Below are 21,283 nucleotides of genomic sequence, written 5' to 3' on the forward strand. Positions count from 1 at the left end.
CTTCTGCCATCATCAGAAAGGACTTTGTTCCATCAACTACTTGTTGAAGTGGCTAATAGCTTGTAATTGCATTTCCTCTTATTAGCCTCTTTTTTCAGCCTAAGAGAGAGTCCTGCTCTCTCAGTACATCTCCATAGATCATCTGCTCTGAGGCTCTTCTCCGGATCCTCTTCAATTTCTCAACAACACTTTCAAGTCAAGCTCTAAAACTGGACATAATTTCCAAGTGCAGTCTTATCAGCACCAACTACAGTAAAAGTAGAGCACTGAGTAGATAAAACCTTTCCCCTGCTCACCATGCTCTTTGTGATGTCCTTCCTTGCAGCTGCATTGGCCACTGTGCTCACTGCATTCAGATCAGTGGGCAGTTTGCCTTATTTACCATGAGATTGTACGGTTGGTTTATATTGTGTTTTCCAGCAGGATTGCCACTCAGGCTTCTTCCTTGCAAACTGTACTGTTTCTTGAGGTCATTCCACTCCAATTAATGACCTTTCTATTTTCCCAGTCATCAGGCTTTTCAAGAACTCTCTAGACAGTAATTCTACCGTTCAGCATGTCAACCTCAACCTCCTCCAAGTCAGCAGTATTTTCAAATGTGCTGATTATGAATTCTGTCATCTGTGTCTCTGAGGAAGGTATTGGCTCTGGGATAATCTGCTTGCTGGCTACCAACTGCATATCAAACCACCAATTAGTGCCCTGTAAGCTCAGCAATCCAGCCAACTCTCAAACAACCTAAGCGTGCTGTTCCACCAAGCACAATTCCAAATAAGAATGTTGCAGATGATGATGCCAAAAGTCTTTGCTTTAACGATCCTGAATTGGATGAAGTCTACTCCAAACAGATACTATTGCAGTGAATTCTCCTCATGAAATGATGAATATTGACTCCATTTAAGTCAATGTACTTTGAATTAGCACTGTGGCATACTGTGGTTACTGATGTGTTTGCTTTTATTGTGCCCAGAATCTGAACAAGAATTGTATTACGGGGATGAACTGGCAAGAGTTCTGCAAGAATAGACAGAAATAGAAATTGGGGAAAAAGAGGATGCTAAGGATCCTCCTAAGAGGATGCTATACTGGCAAGTGTCAGTATGTGAAAAAGCAACTGATAAACCCTGAAGTCTTTCTTTATGCTGGACTCCTCCCACAGCAGTTTGCAAATGCACTATGAAAACCAAGGAGATTGTTCTGCATGTACTGTTTGAACAAGTAAGGGCAAGTGCCAATGAAATCTGAAATAAACTTCTCAGCAGTTATGAGTTTACAACCTTCATTTTCTTACCTTGCAGTTGCATTGGCCAGAATGATCAATGCATGAGCACCTCCCCTCTGCATCACAGCTCTGTGGATCTGTCCCAGCCAGGAAGCACTGACAAGCCACACAATGGGGATAATTCCAGTAGCCCAACCTGCACTCTGTGCACTTCTCCCCAGAGAATTCAGGGCGACAGAAGCAACAGCCTGTATTTAAGTCACACTGAGAACTTAGGGCTCCAATGAGGCTGCACTCACAGGGCTGAAAAGGAGAGAAACAAGGCAATTGTAATTGTGCTTCTGAAAAAAGCAAAACCAAAACCCAACCAAAAAGCAACTCACCTCTTTTAAGTATCTATAAATAAAATACAGCAGTGAATATCCACTGTCTAAAAATAACATATTTAAATTATAAGGCCAGTAATGTATTTTTATTCAACATGAGTCAAGCATTTACACTAAATACATTCACAACACTGGTGGGATTGTTTTCTATAGATATTACCATATATAGGTTAGGCATTGAAAAGAAATAAACCCAAAAGGGTCAAGGATATTGGAATACTTTGAGGACAAAATTAACTCAGAAACTACAAGCACTCTCTAAGAAGTATTTTGTATGTAAATTCTCTGCAGGCATGTTCAGAACATTTTCCTAAAACTGGAATTCCTCAGGAGCAATGGGTTCAGTGGTTCCAGAGGAATCTAGTTCAATGTCTATTACTTATCCATCAGACAGGTAACTATCCTCTTTTTACAAACAAGACTCCTAGATGACAGTAAGGGCTAGAGATTTAGTCATGTGAAATATCTGGAAGTAAACTTCCTCACAGAATAAGACTTGCACAGGCAAGTGAGGATAGAAATAGGTGACTTTCCAGGGTGTCTAGAAATTGAATACAAAAGTAGCAGGGAAAACTGCAGATTTCCAAAGAATAGAAGGGTCCCTCAGTGCTATTACTGTGGTAGCACTGCACAGTTAATACAAGACATTGGCTGTAATCACTGATGTGACCAGAATATCATATGGAGAAGTTCATCTTACAGCAAAAAAATCAGTACCAGCAGTACAGGTTACCACAGTAACTGACATGGACAGACTTGCTAAAATTACAGACACAAAGCTGAAAAAATAGAGGAAGAAAATGTGGATTCAGTTTCTAAGCAAAACTGTTTATTACATGACTGCTTAGACCACCTTTCCTCTGATCTGAAAACACCACTTGTAAAGAAGGTGAATATATACAGGAAATATACAGTCTGCAAGATGACTACCTAGCCTAAAAAAATAAAACTTTCTGACAGAAAGAACTTTATTCTACAAGATGCATTTGGACACAAAGCTGAGAAAGCACATTGTTCACCATTCTCTGAAGTATCTTGGTGTGCAATATCAAAACCTAAATTACAATCAGATGCTATGTGTGGTTTATGCAGTTTTCTATAATGCTCTCTATGTCAGACTTACAACAGCCTTGGATTGGAAGTCTTTTATAAAGACTGCAAAGCAGGAGATTCACATCTCACTTTGCAGAAATTAGCAGCAACATACTGAAAGAGATGTGGGCTGATAGATCATCATTAATTTAGATGGTGCCATGGAACTGTCATACTAATGTGCTCACATAAAAGACAATCAGAGAATATACTCCAGAGCTCAAACAGAGGTCTTCAACCTCATTAGGCTGGTTTCAGAAGCCAAGAGTCTATATCCCAGCAGCACCGCAGAGGTTTCACAGGAGTTTTACATACATACAAAAAAGAAATCATTCTTGTCAATTGCTTTGCAGCCTGAGCTACATGACTAACAGCATTTTAAGAACAAGTATTAATGGTGTATGACTATGTTCCAAAAAGATATCATTTTCTGGGGTAATTGCAGCAGTACTACTAAATCCCTTATCATCAATGAGCACACCAGGGAGGAAGAAGGCATTTGAACTTTCCATGATGTCCACTGTCACCAGTTTTCAACCTTAACTGAACACTGTGCCACTAAACTCAAGGTCATTAACAACAGCTTTCATAGCCTCCTTGTTATTCTATCATTGTTTTCCTATTTCTTCTCCCTTCTCTTCAGATATTTTAACTCTGTGTCAATTATTGGAATAAGAAGGATTTAAAGGCTAATGATAATGTTTATTTCCCCTTTAAGAACAGGGGAATAAAGTGCAATTTACAACTAAGGTGGATGTTTCTTTTCTCCTTGCTGTCTTTTATGCACAAATTGAAGCCTTTCTCAAGCAAACTTTGAGTACAAATTCCCAGTGGTGTCACCACTAAGGCCAAAGTAAATTTGTTTCCCAAAAGCACTGCTGATTACCCATAAATACACATCTACATACCTCATTCAATACTCTGGTAATCTCAATCATGTAAAACACAGCTATAACAAAATAAAATCAGGCTCAAGCAGGACCCTGACTCAGTGTGACAGCAGAACTAACAGGGTGTTTTGTGTTACAGGCTGCATACCTGAGACAGAGGATCTGTAGTGCAGCAGCAGTAACAAATTGCCAACATTTACACCAGTCTTGCACCAAAACTTGCAATATGGAGACGAACCACAATTTACAAGCCAAAAACTGTGTTCCAGCTATAAATTACTGTGAAAGAGACAACAAACATAGAGAAAATAGAAATCCACTCACCTTGCAGCCACTGACAATGTTATGGCCCCAGTGATTTGGTGCACATTTGTCACACATCTCTCCAACAGTATTGGGAGGGCAGATACAGCGTCCACTGATGGGATCACAGTTATTGCCAAAACGTGAACACTCGCAGGCTTCATGGGAGACAGAAAAAAATAAAGCAGAGGAAAAGTTATCCCTTTATGTGACACTTGGAGAGCAGACCCTAATGGGGTTAGGATCATTCTTTTACTGTACAGTGGACTCAGTTATCTGCGGACACGTTGGGGCAGAAAATGTAGGGAAACCATGAGAAACCAAAACCAGTAGCAGAGAAACACAGGTTAACTGTGGTTGAAGTAGCTGCAATGAGAAGAGAATGGGAAAAATAAAGGCACCAACTTCAGAAGTTCAGAATTCTGAGATGGTGCACTCTTTGCGATGTAACTGCAGGATGCTGCTATACAATTTCTGGCCTGTGCTGTCTCCTCTAAGAGGCCACCTGAGGGTCTCTGAGCCATCTATGCAGGGAACTTGCAGCCTATTTAACCTCTTATACCAAACTGAGAAATACCTTCTGAAATTTCTGCTGCTCTAAAGAGACCTTCCTTAAAGGGCAAAAAAGGCGTTTAGGTTTCTTTTTCCCTTTCTATTCCTTCTTTTTCAGCTTACATATTGTCTGCCTTGGGAGGACATCAACAAACTGATGTTTCCTCTCCATGGGAAACTGGAATTCTTTGCAGATTATACCAAATTAAAAATACTTCAGGTTTGGAAGTGCTTCCAGAAGTAAACAACTCATTGGTGGCAAATACAGATTCAAGGTATGTAAGTGACAAGTAGTTAAGGGGCACAAGACACACAAGTGATTGAAAGAGCAGAACCGGTGTGTGTTGTTTTCACACCCACCATCCACATAACCCATGAGGTCAGAGAAAAGCACCATAAGCAAACTGACTCTCTGCATGATAACCTGTTCCTCCGGGTGTTTAAAGGGCAGTGCAACTTTGTTACTGATGGTTTAATTTATGTTCACTGCCTTTACTATGAAATACTTCAATTCAGACTGAAACTAGAAAACAAGGGATGTGCAAAGATAGAACTCCTATCTATAGTTCAAATAAGAATTGACCTTTTTTTTCCCCACCAATGCCTTCAAGATAAGAAAATTGATGCAAAGAAGATAGCAAGTTTTGCCTCATGGCAGGAACATGATGTGCTGCATGCTATTTAAAATATTTTCACACACTGTAGCTTGAAGTTTCAGAATGCATCTCATTGGGAAACTGAGGCTTTCAGTTGTGACAGCTCATTTATGGGCTTACAGGCCTTGCACAAAATTGGCTAAAAAGACACAGAGGGGAAGCAGATATTCAAATGTTTTTCCTATTTTTACTTTTGTGATTATTTTTCAAAAAAAGAGGGAAAAAATACAACACAACAGTTGAAAGCAATAGTGAAATAGAAACCTCTTTTGTATTTCTGCTGATAGAATGTCAACACTGACAATGCTTTCAGCGGGTTTTTAGGCTTTATAGATTTATATTGCACAAGAAAAAAATCGAATTATATTCATTTTGAATAAATGAGAGATAAAAGAGGTCAAATATTTTATTTCATACTTAACTGTCACAATGAAATTAATTTTTCTGTACTTTTCCTTCCAGCATGATTTGATATACTTCTATTAAATTTCTGATTTTCTTTGTGATTCATAATTTAATTCTTTTTTTTTTTTTTTGTCATTTGAAGGAATACATAAGAAGCCTACTGAAAATAAATGTGGAAAAATGAGCACATTGAAGACAGAATTCCTGTCCACCTGTTATGTTAATTTTGGATCTTTCAAAATTCTGAGATTTCTCAACATTTATAGGTGCTGCTGTTGCTTTAAATGTTTGATGACCACAGGCCAATACATTTATATTTAAAATGGTACTTGAATCTACAGTGTTTTACCATTTCATTGCTGTTTCTTAAACCCTGTCATTTTAAACTTTGCCAAGAGAGCAATTAAAATTTTAATGTGCAATTTCATTAATAGCCCTCTCATTTTCCTTCCCCAACTGTAGCTATCGACATTTTGTTGTGTTTCACAATGGTGATGTGCTTTTAACTGGTGGAATGTTAGAATAAGATGCTAATCATAAACGACAGAATTTTTTGCCCTTCATTTAATTGCTAAAGGCTTTAGGACTGCAGTTATCATTTGCATTTTATTTCAAGCTCTCTCATCAGTGAGCCTGGGAACAATCTCTCCCTTTTCCAAGCTGCCTATGTATCTGAACTTTTCAGACCTCTAGGTGTTTTTGAAACCTTCATTCCCATGGGAGATAACACCATAGAGCCAACATTTTCAAACATAATCTATAATCCAGCCTGTTTCAAGGTTTATCCACAATACAAGTGAAACTAAATTCTGCTGACCAAATATGGGTCTCAAGGCCTTGATGCTCTTTCCGTTCAAAAAAAAGAGCAAGAAAAGGCAGAAAGCTAAACTTGTTCCTTGTGCTGCCCTTCTGGATAGGAAAGGAGCAAGAATGGATTATGAGACATTGTGATTTCTGCTTCTGGAAAGAATCTACTTTATATCTAAAGAAAAATAAAAGCATTCTGGCACCCCAGCAGTCAGTCACACTAGACAACTATCTACGTGTCCTGTGATCACACATAAATGAGTCTCTGAGACTTGAAAAACACAGTTCTATCAGGAAAGATGGATATTTCCCTGTGAAGAAACCTATTGATTGGGTTCTTTTAGATTTAGCAGTCTGCACTACTTCAAGGATAGGAAGCACTAATTTCAGTCTTTGACCTGGTTTCCAAAAGGAAAAAAAATAAAGGTAAAGAGGTGGCTGGATATATTTGTGTCTACTGCTGGAGTTTCAGCATCTAGAAATGGAGATTTTCCATGTGTTTACACAAGGGATATAGCAGATAGTTTTACTTAAAGATCTTCTTGTACACATAAAGTTCAAGTAAGCAATTAAATATTACTGTGCAGGAAATGATTGTGGTAATTAAAGAGGATCAACTGTATGAGAACAATGAAAAGTTTGGGATAAAACTAGAAGCAAAGGGAGTTTGTGTTTTTGTTGTTTTCCTTTTACACCCCTACAAGTTTATGTGATTTGGCAAAAAAATTTAATCAGAGTTCTATGATACTCTTAACTAAATTATAGGAACTTGGTGGAATTTTTTGGCAGACACTACATGGAGTAAATGACATTCTTGTTTCTTCTAAATAAAATAAAATTAATAAAATCTTCATAAAATAGAAGAAATGTCTTGGGTCTTTCATTCTTGCCAATCATCACCCTTGTCAAGTGAATGATGCACAAGGCTGTCTATAAGCGCCTGGTCAGGAATATTTGTTATGTAATCCAAAATTAGCCAAACTAGAATGTTAGGAATAAATACATAAATAAATAAACAAATCAGTCTGTGCTTGGGTGGAAAACATTTACATACGGGTACAGCCTCCTTCTTCGAAGTTGTAAAACCCATGTGCACAGCGGTCACACTTCATTCCTGTCACTCCGGGCTGGCAATAGCACTGTCCGTCCCCGTCACAATCGAAGGACTTGGAACCAAAGGAGTTGCAGTTGCAGGGAACACATCCTCTGGAAGACTGCAAGCCAAATGTTCCAGGCTGCCACAGAGTGAAGAGCAGTTAGTACATGAAATGATTACCAAGAGAAAAGAGGAAAAGCTGAGAGTGTAGGGAGATCAGGGTTGCTCTTTCCTCTTCCTCACTGAAATACTGCTTTTACCAGGTTAAATTGTAGTGGTAACACCCTGGAGCAAGGACACGAAATGCTCTACAGTGCTGAGAAAGAATAAAGATTTCAGAATGTTATCTGATGTTGTAATGAATGTTCTGCAATGTGACATCTTTCTTATTAGGCTGTTTGCCTAAGCACAGCTCTCACTTGGAATGGAAGGTATGTCAGCACATAAATACATACAAAAAACATACCTCATCTCTGGTTGTAAGGCTATGCCAGGCAAGAGTTTGTTGCTACGAGAGTGCATTCAAATTCTTAGCTATAAATGGTGATCGATTCAACTGGAAAGCCTCTGAATTACATTTTATCTCCTCTGAACAAAGGCAATACCTGTATACAGTAACTTAAGGGCAATTCTTTAGAATGATATATAGGAATAACTTTAGAAGAACATAGAGATAGTGTATTTGTGTACAATACAAAGAAATAAGGAGGATATTTTTTAAGATAAAAAAACTCTGTCTTTGGATTAGGCCTCTGGTTCTCTTCTATTTTCTTTTCTTTCTTTTTTGCAGTAATCAATATAAAGTTTCTACAGAACCAGAGTAGATGTTATCAACTCTAGTAAGAAATTTCCTCCTTAACTTCACTAGTGGAGTGCAAAAAGTAAAGAAGGAAAGACACACACTCATTTGTATACTGTGATACAGAGTTCTGCACAAAGCTTTCAAGCAAAAGACCTTGTGAGATTCACTGCATCGACCAACAGAGGCTCCTTGGAACAAACCAGATGATGTTCAAATGACAAACTCAGTCTTGAGCTAGAGTGCTTTAAAATGGGAGTACTTCTCTACCTGTTTTTCAGGTAGAGTTTTCAGAGTACACTGAAACCCAAATCATATTAATAACTTCATTTGAAATTGACATTACAACATTAATAACAAAATCTATCAGCAAGTTTGATAGAAAAGCAGAATGTTAAAAATGAGATACTAAAAAGATCACTGCTAATGAATATAAATGGAACAAAGTGAAAAATATTTAATTTATAATGTGCTACTTTGTGATTCAGGAATGAAGTGTTAAATTTTTACCAACAATAAACCAGTAGATATTCAAATCAATGGAGCTGTGCTGGCTTTGACTATGGCAGTGATTGAGTGATTGTGCCTCTGTACTGGACAGTGCTGTGTCCAGTTCTGGACCATTTCCAGGAAGAAAAGACATTGAAGTGCTAGAGCCTGTCCAGAGAAGGGCAATGGAGCTGGTGAAGGGTCTGGAGCACAAGTTCTATGAGGAATGACTAAAGGAGCTGGGGGTGTTTAGCCTGGAGAAGAGGAGGCTCAGGGGGGAAACTTTTCTCATTACAAATCCTTGCAAGGAGCTGTAGTCAGGTGAGAATCAGCCTCTCCTCCCAGGGAACCAGCAACAAGACAAGAGAACATGGCCTCAGTGCCAGGGGATGCTCAGTTTAGAAAACGGGAACAATTTCTTTACTGAAAGGGTGGTCAGCTATTGGAGAAGGCTGCCCAGGGTAGTGGTGAAGTCATTCAAGAAATGACTGGACATGGCACTTAGTACCATGGTCTAGTTGACAAAGTGGTGATCAGTCAAAGGTTGGACTCAATAAACTTGGAAGTCCTTCTCAATCTTAATGATTCTATGACTACTATTTTATATGGATTTGTTCTACAGTAGAACCCCTAACTAACCTTTTGTATTGGTGAATTCTCTGAAACTTCAAAAGCTTTCCATGGAAAAGTCCTGAAATCTGATCTCTGAGGTTAATACAGAAGTACTCCACTCAGACAGAGAATCTGCTGATAGGTGTCAGAATACAGGACCACATCTATGGTCAGAATTTGGCCTGGAAATTGTACAAACCTAAGCATATACTTGATTATACATGTAATGAAGAATTACACTGATTTTAATTTCCAAACTCGAATTGAAATGTTTTGCAAATTTCATACTTCTGACAAAACATGGCATATCAGAGAGAAAGACGTAGTCAAACGCATTTAATTAAACTCAAGGTTCCATAAAATACTTTACTATCTCTATAGACTTCTTTTACATAGGAAGAAACATAGAAATGTGAATACACAATCTTAAGACAGACATTCAGATTCATGCAGTGAAGTAACTAATGCACAGCACGCATCTCAGTTCTCAAAGTTTGCTATGATCTAATAAATTCTGTTTATATGGGGAACAGTCAGAAAAAGTCTGATATCAGCACTCCACACTGTGTTAAACTGGACCACTGCCATGCTGGGTTGCATTCTGTGAGGAGGGCTGCACACAATGTCATTTTGGTCAGTCATGCAAACTTTAACCCCAAGTTAAAGTTCTCAGCAAAGTCTGCACACACAGAGAAATTCTAAGAATCACATTTACTGAACAAGAGATAAGATCCTAGACTACAATTAGGAAATACACTGAAGTTTCTGAATATGTCATTATATCGTGTCTCCATCAGTTATTGTGTGGGCAACACAGTAACCTAAGACATTTTTAATTGGAAAAAACTAATTTCTCCAAGAAAGTCTAAATGAACAAATACAGCATGGGTCCCCGAGTCAAACTGAGGATGAAAATCACTGCCAGATATTTTTCAAATGGTGTGGTAAATGTGGGGATTTTGAGTTGCAGGGAGAACATACAAGATTCCTAAAATACTGCTCTGTTAGAAGCAGTTGTATCATAATTACTTAATTTTAAGAAATAATTTGCTTTGCTGGTTTGTGATAAGGAATGAACACTCCTATCATTTTGGGCATTACATTCACATAAGTGGCACTGCACTGAGTTAAAAATGGCTCAGGTAACTGAGAACTTTTCGCTAATATTCACTAATGAGAACTTTTAACACCAGTTATGTTCAATATTTTAAAATTAGATTTTAACTCTTTGCCTCTGGGGCTGATTCTTCTTGCAACCTCCTTAAGCTATTGATTGTTGAATTGTTAGAAAAGCAAGACTTATGCTGCAAAGTCCAAGAAAATCCCACTGATTCCATTGATTTGTGTACATTTCCCATGCATTTTGTGCATACTGCTGTGGATGAGGCTGTTTTGGGACTTATTTGATTTGATTTCTCAAATTTGATTTCTTGCTGATATCAGCACTTGCAAGATGAAGCCCTTAGGATTGGGGGAGCATCCTAAAATGCCGTTTGTCTTCCGAGCCTGTCCGTTTCTTGAGAATTTCTTATATAGTAACACGGGTATTAAAAATGAGAAACCCAAGCAATCTGTGTGAGCTCCAAACACAAGCGAACAGGAGACTTGAGCCCATGCAAAGCCGGTTCCCATTACCAGAGCTGCCGGCCGGTAGGCGCCTCGCGGGCACCCACTGGCACTGCCAGCGCCCCACCTCCGCGGGGGCACTCGGATCTGCTGACTGCTCCCCGCGTTCTCCTGCAACTGAGGCACCTGTCTGGTTTCACAGTGTCTGCCCACGAATCCTGGTCTGCAGATACATCTTCCCAACACATCACACTGCAGTGACACAGATCCTAAAGCACTGCAGCCGCAGGGTATACAAAACACCTTTTCTGGGGCCCAGAAGTAGTTGGGCTTGAAGAATGAAAAGTAAACACTGTTAGAAAGTGAAGATAAGAAAACTACACCATATAAAAGGGTACAGAAATAAGGACAGGAGTAAGCACTGAAGTAAACAAAGATTAATTCCAATTAATCACCAGTATTGTATTAATGAGATGTTTGCTGGGTACCTTGTGCAATCTCCAAATTCCACTGACACCAGCATTTTTTCTTTGAACAGACTCTTTAAATACCATTGAAAATGGAGTGTGAGCAAACCACTTCAGAAATTACATCATTTTAAAGAGTGAAAAAGATCCTTTTGATTTCTGCAGAATTATTTATGTTCTTTAAATTACACACAGGTGAAGGTGTTCTGAGGACATAGGCCTAACTCATGAGTCCTTATGTTGAACTAGAGAAATGTGTAGCTGACTATAGCATATTCCTTAGCTGCCTGAAGACAACTCTGTGAAAGTTTATGAGACAATATTTCTCTGCAGTGATTTATGAGACAGGAAAACAATGTCAAGGCAAAAAACACTTTCACCAAAAATAATACATTGTTTAGACAATAAAAGAAGAAACCCTAAGAAAAAAACATGAAGGCAGAACATTCCATCAGAATGAAACCAGCACTCTGCTTTTTTTAAGACATAAACATCAGATGCTATCAGACATTTTGCATCTTTCTTCATGAAGGAATTATCTCCCAAAGCTGCAATATTTTAAACTAATTTTCTATATCAAACATTCAAAATATGAAGTGTATATAATATATATACAAATTTACTTATAGATACAGTGAGGCTTAAAATACATTAATTGCATGTAAATGTAAATGCTACGTCTTGTGTTCTGTTCTAGAAAACTATTAGAAAATGTTTAAAAAGCCATCATTTTAACCTTTCTCTACATAAGAGCAATCCATAGATGTTCTTAAAGTGAAAATTAAACAACAGGAAAAGTCTATCCAGAAGTAAATGATATTTAGCTGAGACAAGCAGTGAAGAAAGCTGAAAGGAAGCCCCATTTCTAGTCACTCACTTTGCAGATGTCACAGCGGCGCCCGATGACGTTGGCCTTACACTCGCACTGGCCCGTCCGAGAGTCACAGACCTCCGAGAAGGAGCCATTCATGTGACAGTGGCAGGCTGCAGAGGAGGAAGAAGAAGATGTCAGTGTGTTCCCTGAAGCTAAATCTAATAGCCAAATGTTTACAATGCAGCTTTTGCCACCCTGAGAAATGACCAGCCTGGGTTAAGCAGGAAGGTGTTGCTCCCATACACTGACATATTAACCTGCCCATATCAATACAGAATTTTCCTCCAAATTATTGCAGTCAGAAATGTTGCCTCAAGTCCATTAACAGCTTGTTTTAGATGCTCCTCTCAGATCAAAGCAGGATGTGGAGGGCAGATTACTAAGTACATGCCCAGAGACTCGGAGTCTCGAGGAAGGGAGGGCAGTGCTGAGAGAAAAACACAAAAAAGGTACAGACCCTTACACAGGGTGTGTACAGGGTGTAGCCCCAACCAGTGGGAGTGTTACTGCTCCACGTGCTGGTTCTGCTGTCCTGGAGTTTAATCCCTGTTCAGGTAGTTGTCAGGAAATGTTGGCAGGCTGCAAACCCAGTACAAAGCTGACATTATACAGGGACAGCAATGCTCTTATGCCCCAAGCTGCACTGAAAAATATACCAAGGATTATCTGCTACTATGACTCTCCAGTATTTCTGTCTCAGCAACAGCATCACAGTTCCCAGAGGAAATGTAACCCAACTAACCAACCTAACTCATCACAGTGCTTTCCTGAAGATTAAAAAAGGCAATGAAAAAGCTGTTTCTTGAGGAAAACAGCAATGCTTGGGGCTCTTAAATTCTTCTTTAGGAGAAGACAAATGTTGGGGAAGATGTCTATCACCTTTTATGCTCTTCAACCACAAGAACCTTTGCATTCTTCAACCCTTTTGGCAGGCAGAGATTTTGAAAAAACCCTTAGCTCTTGCTGTAGAGAACAGGAATGTGATTGTTGCCACATAGGGACTATAACCACGCAGTCACTGATCAGCATGAGCTGGTTCCTGCACATACTTTTTTTCCCCCTCATAGGGAAATGAATCCACATTTTATACCAATTATCAATCTACTCTCTAAACTTGGGCTCCAGCCCATGTTTTGCCTTCCTGCAGTGCCCTATCTATATGTGTTGCTTTTTTTCCCTCAACCTGACACCTTCATTTTAAGAAACACTTAGGAGTCCCAGCAGTGAACACATGGCAGTCACATACTTGCAGCACGTCAGAAGGTGCTATGTGAGACAAAGCAGTTTCATTTTTCCTATCTATAGATTATTACAACAAGACCTTCCTCATTACTTCATTGGACTTGCTAATTTCCAATTATAAATTAAAAGGGTTTGTGTGAGAGTTTTCTCCCTGCTCTTGAGGTATTCTGCAGAAGTTGCTTCTTTTAATGAAAGCAACTATATGATATGCCATTCTGTTCATGGCATTGTTTCTTAAATGTTTGCAAAAATTCAGGAATAAGTAACAAAAATGTGCTAGTTCTGCTGTTCATACCAGTTATGCAACACCTTCAGAGATTTCTATCTCCTGTTTTACAATATATTTTTAAAAAGTAAAAATTAAAAGACACGTTTGATGTAATTAACATTGCTTATCTTTTCCTTTCAGCTTTCAATACTAAACAAATCTATAATTTACCTCTTTCACCCTGTATACTTTAATCCTGCCCTTTTTAACTTGACATTCATGTTTTAAAACTGACATTCCAAACTGTACATGGTGATAAGTCTCATATACATATATGTTTTGAGTGTATATTTAAATAAATTGGTCAGTGAAGAAAGAAGATACTAAAGCTCACATTCAACAAACTACAATCCTCAATGCAAATTAAAAGTGTTTCACCAACCTTTTTATACAGACCTCAAACCCAAGCTCAGTCTGATTTGAATTGTTTTGCTTATCAGGCATATGACAACACAAGAATAAAAAAGAGAACTTACACTGATTTTATAAACAGATGAGTTTTTCCTATTTATATTACAACAAGCAGCACTTCATGGTGTCTTAACTCTGTCACAGATGACTGAGTGCAATGCAATGGTAAGAGAGAATTTGGAATATCAGGACTTGGATTGTTTTTCTTGGCTCTGGCAGTACGTACACAGAGAAGAAACATACAGCCAGGGCTATTCAGCTAATAAACTGCTACTCAATCTGATAAATTGCATTTATTGCACCTAGAGCCCACCTCTACTGGGAAAATTAGCTCTTGTCCAAACCGCCAAATGGCTGTTATAATACAATGTAGCCTGTTGGAGAAATTTGTCATACTTTCTTCCCGAAAGGCACTGGTCAAGACCCTTCATTCTCTCTAGATTTCTATAAATATTTATGAGCTTGTATTTATGATCAAGCTACACACTTATTCTCCTACAACAGTAGTACCTATACGCTGAAATATAGGCAGACTTGATTATTTGCTTTAATTCATCTTTTGACACTGAGCTTCATTACCATCAGCTCAACCTGCAGGTATTTGCTTCAGCATACTGTGCTGCTTCACTCCAAAAAACAACCTACTATCAAATCAAATAAGCTTAGGACATTTGCTCATTGTTCTTAGATTTATGGTATTGTATGGATACACAAAAAATTCAGAGATGTTATGATGATATGAAGTTGTACTGTCATTTGAAATGGTTAATGCACACAACAACACTGTACTGAGAAAGAGCAAGAGACATTTCAAACAATAATTTGAAAGCAAATTCATGCTTTGCAATACTCTTGGATTTGGCTTTTTAATAAGGAACAAAATTGAAAACAACAAAGTAAAGGCATAGTCCCTCTGATATTGTTGCTGCAGGGCAAACTTCATGGAAGTCTGCAAAGGAAATAAAAAATCAAATGCAAAGAAGAAAACCCACATGAAAGGCAGAGAGTAGATGAATACAAGGTAACTGCAAGCACAAGGATATGAATACATCAAGGGGCTCTCCTTGTCAATGATATGAACAACAAAAGCAAATCTCATAATTCAACATTAAACATGCATTTCTTTTCAATATTTTTTTTTGTTGTATGTTTTCCAAACTCCCCTCTTATAAAATCTCTTTCTCATGGACCTGTCACTACCATGGAAATGGTCAAACCACCAGTCATATTGATGGCCCAAGAATAGTGACAAGGCACTGGAAGCTGTAATTTCTGATATACACTTCTTCTTAAATCACTTTCCACACTTAACATTGTAAATTATATGACATCATTCATCATGACCTGTTAACTTATGGAGAGAATATATAGGATTGTCCAATTTTTTTCTGCCATTGTGTAAAGTAGGTACAGAAATCACTTACACAGGTATGTCTTCAGGGTTATCTATGACTTTGTGAACATCAGTGTTGTCCTTAGCTGAGAACCTTGTTGATATTCTGCATCTTGTTAGCTCCCACAGACTCTCTGAAGGTCCAACACAACCTAGAATTTTCACTTTTAGACTGCAAGTTGCTAATAGGGCAAGTCCTCGAAATGGATGCCAGTGCCTCAGACTTCTCTGCTCACAACACATATTGCAGACATGGTCCCCATGTTCCCTCACGCAGAGGAGTAAGGCAATGCCCCAGCTCTTTTACTTGCATAATTTTATCCTGCTATAGCACCTTTGTACTCAGTGAGGTTACTCTTGTCTTTATTGCAATGGACCAAACAGGAATAAATCCCTGTGAAAGTGAAATAAAATGCTCGGCTCTTTCAGGACAGTTCATAACTTGTTTTATTCCACTTCTCAGAATGTGAAGGAAGAGTATGTGATGAATGTTTTTAAGTTAAAAACACTTGTTCTGCATTCTGAATTGTGCCAGCAACAGCTCAGAGAGAGAGAGCCACTGCCTCCTATAGAAAGAAAAGCTCCTGTTCCTACCAAATCTTTCATCTCCACTGAATAATTTTTTGCAATCACTATGGGGAAAGATGTGATGAGGCTGGTAGCTGAATAACATGCCACCACTCAGCTGAGAATTGCTAGCTTGCTGCAGTGCCAGGTATCTTCCTCCAGAACATTCTAGAAAAATTTTCTCGAGATTTTAGGGTCTGATTGTCAGGTGGGAGAATCTTGACCTGCAAGCAGCAGCACCTCCCAACTTTTAGTGAGGTTATATAAGTGGGAAGCCGGTTATAAATGCTGCCAGAGCTGGACCCTGAAACTGAAAGACCACTCCCTCCTTTCAGTCTTCTAAGAGAACAGGATTTTTCTGGGTAGCTTATAGCATTTTTAATGCATAGTTTCCATTTATTTGTATTTATTTTTGTAAATCCGACATTAAGTATAACCTTTGCACCCATACAATGCTCCATTGTTTACTTCCCATGTCTGCTTCAACAACAGCTTTTTTTAAAAAGTTCTTCTTTCTATTTAGTTTAAAGCCTCCCTTTCTAGATGCAGATGCACAGTGTCATTGTTAGAGCCATATCATTCTCTTGCTCACACATACAGAGGCACAGTCTTCCTCTCAGGAACAAAGTTATAAGATAGATCAATACTGTCAGGAGCTGTAAAAGTTCGTGACTTACGTTGACAGTTCCTTGCATGAAGAGCATCACCAAAATATCCATCAGCACACCTCTCACAATATTGGCCTGTTGTACCTGGCTTACATATCAGACAAGCACCAGACAAGCTGTCACAGCTGCCAGGAACGGAGAAGTCAAGGTTGTCATTACACTGGCATGGTTGGCATGATCCTCCTGGTATTAAAGGTTGTCCAAAATAGCCTTCTGCACACCTATGGTAAAAGACATCATCAGTTAGGACACCTAAATAATCCTCTCATTAGAAATATTTAATTCTGTTGTCTCCCTAATCACTAAAAATTATTTGATCTTCTCTTAGGTCTGTCTTAAGCATCTTTTTTCTTTCTCTCTCCTCTTTTTTAACAACACTGTAGACACAGTACCAGCTGAAATCCTGCCAGTTCTGCTAGCAATTAGACTTTAGTGGGAGAAAAACCTTGTCACTGGCACTGAATGCGACACAAAGCATAGCAAGAAATCTTAGTGGCACTCTGGAGGAAGGGGGGTTGGACTACATGACCTTGAAAGGTCCCTTCCAATCCAAACTATTCTATGACTCTGTGTTAGATATACTTTGTATTTTAGCACATTCTGTATCAATGTTCTGCACTCAATCACCAGCAAGCCTGATGTTGTTTTTTCCCTCCACCTTGAAAACTTCTTTAGTTTAGAAAAACACTTTAAGAATGTAATACAGCCATATATTTGTTTACCTAACAAGATCCATCCCCTGACTTCAACTTCCCCTGATCTACTGCATGGTGAGATTTGCTTAATTAATGGATTTCTAATCTCTGCGTATGAGCAATCTAACAAAAAGATTGCTCATTAGCACAGGAACTATGCTGTTGCGTACTATAGCTTCCATATTTTAAGAGAATTGTTTGAAAATATCACATCCTTTTCCGCCTTGCCCCCAAGCAATTTTCTGAGTACCATGTAAAGAAGCTTAGTGAATCTGACCTAACATGAGTCTGTATTTAAATCAAATTTCTACTAATCTCACAGCCTATTTCCTATTTATATTCTGCTCTGCTTTCCTTTTCTGTTACATTTGCTCATACTTCAGAGTAAGAGCAACTTGTGTATAGCAAAGTAAAAGAAAAGAAAAATTGCACAGTTCTGGCTAATGAATTTATTCATGAGCATCTCAGATGAACTCCAATTAGTATAAAGAGCATCTCAGATGAACTCCAATTAGTATAAAAACAGAAAGTATATAAAGCACATTGCACAAAATAATTTTTCCTACTATTTTAAAGTCAGTTTGAATGCAGTTTTAAGGTACACAGATATACTCTCTACTTTGTAGTAGTACTGGAGAGCATGGTTGAGGAAAAATTTTTTGTATCATTGCAATGCAGGGATGCAGAGCTCCACTGCTGTCACTCTTGTGTGCATCAAGTTCATCCTTTTCCTTGCTTCCAGAATATCTCACAATGCTTTTAATTTGCTTTTTAATCTTAAGCAAAGCTGTCTAAACATGCACTAAATATTATTCAATATCATCAGCAAAGATCATAAAGATTATAAAAACAGGATAACTGAGAGCAGGGAGGAAAAAATAGTGGGAATTAATTGAGCAGTTTTTACACAAAATAGGACTTTTTTCCATTCTCTCAAGATATCCACGATCCAGCCCACAAACCAATAACATGTATAAACAGTCCAGTGGTTTGGCTGCGTGTAAGCACTCAGGAGTAAAATTTCCACAATCTAGCCCACTCCTGTAGCACAGTCATCTCTAAAAACTACCTCTTCATAGCAACAAGACATCAAAATCTTGTCGTTAGAATAATTCAGAGATTTTATTTTCAGAACCTGTCACAAAGGTAGCAATTTATTGTATTTCCTGCAAAGGAAGAGATAATTTTTTCTTTGATGGAGGATATCTCAGCTATGACAAAAGACTAATTTTTATCTTCACTTTGCCAAAATAAATTGGCTTTTTTCAGTGACATTATCTCAGTTACAAAGTCTAAGAATGTATCTTAATATGTAACAATAAATAGCCACATTTTATCAAAACCAGAGAGTATCTGGATAATTTATGCAGTTACCTTAATTTACCTAAAGTAGATTGCATCTGAAGTTAACTCATGCTTTCCTAACACACTACTGGTGTGTTTGTCATAGATTTGTATCTCTTGGTCCTACTAACCTATTTGACTTCACTTAATGTGTGTTTGTTTTCTTCTTTCACTCTTATTTAGGGGTTAGGTTCTGTATTTCACAGCATTCACAGAAACCAAGCAGTTCACAGAAAGATTTATGTGAAATGCACTGCTAATAATTTCCTCCTATTAACAGCAGGAGACCTCAATAACTCTTTGTATTCTCATCAGTTTACACTACAATAATTAAAATTAGAAAAACCCAGTACCATCACATAGCCATATTTTACTTATGCACATACATAATCTTGAATCCAACTGAAGACAATCCTGAAAGTAGAGGTAAACCAGTTAAAGATGAAAAGAGAAATGTGTACATGTATCTCTGTAAATTCTTCCTCTTTTTCTACCACTTCTCCTGAAGTTGCAGGGGAAGATTAAAAAAAAATCCACTTTGCTTAGTTGCATCCTTTTTCCCTTAAGGACATTCCTACTTCAGCTTCTTTTCTCAGGTTCAAAGCATTATATATTTGGGAAGGTTTAGATTAAAAAACATCAATAAGTATGCGGCATGGAAAATTACTTCCATGAATTACAAAAAGTACATGTAAAAGAATGACTTCTAACTACAAGCTAACACCTCTGAGATTAAAAAATTAAACAAAAATAGGAGTAAAAAAAAGCAGCAAAAAAAGGACGGTGTTAATATATTCCTTTTCTATTCTCAAATGCAGGTGTGTATGTGAGTGACACTGCTTTTATTTAGCATAAGTGGTGCCAAAGGCAAGGCTACAACTGAAAAATATGTGTATGAATGTGTACTGGGCCTGGTCAGTATGGAGTTAATATTCCTCATAGGAGTCTGTATGATGCTCTGTATATACACGTACATGCACAGAAATGCAGGCCTTTTTATACATTTCTTTATATTTACTGGCAAAAAAATCCCCTTGAGACAGAGTTAATTAAGCCCGCAAATCCAAACACTTTAAAGTCTGGAAGTACTATTTTTACAGAGCCTTTGAAATTTATGTGCATTCAACCTGTGCACAAAATCAAGCAAAAGCCCTGTGGAGAAATGGCTTGTGAGCACGCAGTGAGATATCTTAACTCAGGTGCACAGCACAGATGTTATTGTTGTGTGATCGACTATAAATCTTGCATTTTCTAATGTCAGAATGCCTACCTTTGCAAGCTGCAAACAATCCTGTGTAACACATTTGTTGTACCACATCTCCCGAAATGTTTGACCCTTTTCCCAGCAGTACTGCAACACAGGCTCGCTGCTCTGGCACGAGTGGAAGAATTATATTTGCTACAGTGAGCAGCAGTCTGAAGCCACAGTTCTCACGAGAGGCTGTGGCTGGTGGCACCCTGTGCTGGACTCCAAGAATGGGGGAGGTGGGGGCAAGGAAGGACATGGGTCAGCTCACCCTTCTGCTCACACATGAGGGACACTGACCCTCCTTCCAGGAGGGAAAAGTCATTGGATCCATGCACATAAATCATAGAGTCCTACAGGAAAAGCCAGACTCTCACCTATTTTGCTTCTTTTCCCTATCAAGACTGTATTTGCAAAACAGATATCACCATCCTGTAAATGTGCTGGGCTAAAAAGACACCCTTTTGTCATTCTCATACATCCTTTCTATGAAGTTAAGAGAATGTCCAGCCTATTTCATAGACCTTTGGAAAAGTGACCAGTGAGCAAAGGAAAGAAATCTCAGGTCTAATTTTTTAGGGAAAAACATTACGTGGGAAAGCTGAGCTCTCTCTACAATTATAGATATATGATAACTCCCAACACAGTTTATATCTGCAATTATTTTGATGGTGTTATGATCTGGACCCCTCAAAATACTGAGCAATTATGGCACCATTTTCCTGAAAGTTCCAGTGAGAGAAGCAGCAACTTTTTCTTGACATTTTACAAATCAGACAGATATATGTATCTCCCTAGGGGACAGAGGATATATTTTTAGGCCAAATAAGTACAGTGCTGCACACTCTCACTTCATGATACTTATGTCATGGTAATTTAGGATTGTTCAGCTAATGAATCATGTGGCTCAGATCACTTGTCACTTTGTAGTTGCTAAAATGAAAGCGAATTTCATGCAAACTCTCTCAGCAATTATACAACCACTGCTAATAGCAAAATGCAACATGCTTTCTCCTGATCATTATTATTGACAGCTGCAGACATTCTAAAACAACTTGTTACAATTAAAAGCAAATAGTTCTGTGAGCTTTGGAATTAATGGCCTAATTTCCAGTGGATTTATATCTCCCAGTTACAGGGCTAAGGGCTGATTATTTGCTGCAGGATGTTGCTACTCAGCAGGGAGTAATCCCTCAGGCTACAGCAGCACTTTTTCCTTGCCCTGTGAAAGTT

At 38.2% G+C, this 21,283-nt stretch overlaps 1 protein-coding gene across 4 annotated transcripts in view; it reads right to left on the bottom strand.

Annotated features, from left to right (window-relative positions):
- The window catches only part of LAMA2 (laminin subunit alpha 2), a 344,097-nt gene that overhangs the window by 108,792 nt on the left and 214,022 nt on the right, over positions 1 to 21,283 (bottom strand). For 3 of the 4 annotated variants that reach the window (XM_074537834.1, XM_074537833.1, XM_074537836.1), the window contains exons 19-24: positions 16,775 to 16,986; positions 12,220 to 12,326; positions 10,945 to 11,205; positions 7,368 to 7,548; positions 3,915 to 4,051; positions 1,292 to 1,525 (exon numbers count right to left, since the gene is read on the bottom strand). In XM_074537834.1, coding sequence (XP_074393935.1) covers positions 1,292 to 1,525; positions 3,915 to 4,051; positions 7,368 to 7,548; positions 10,945 to 11,205; positions 12,220 to 12,326; positions 16,775 to 16,986 — 1,132 coding nt within the window. The remainder of the gene's footprint in view (positions 1 to 1,291; positions 1,526 to 3,914; positions 4,052 to 7,367; positions 7,549 to 10,944; positions 11,206 to 12,219; positions 12,327 to 16,774; positions 16,987 to 21,283) is intronic. The other variant, XM_074537835.1, reaches the window with a different exon arrangement.

The sequence above is a fragment of the Zonotrichia albicollis genome, chromosome 3 (genome assembly GCF_047830755.1).
Source record: "Zonotrichia albicollis isolate bZonAlb1 chromosome 3, bZonAlb1.hap1, whole genome shotgun sequence".
Classification (NCBI taxonomy): Eukaryota; Metazoa; Chordata; class Aves; order Passeriformes; family Passerellidae; genus Zonotrichia; species Zonotrichia albicollis.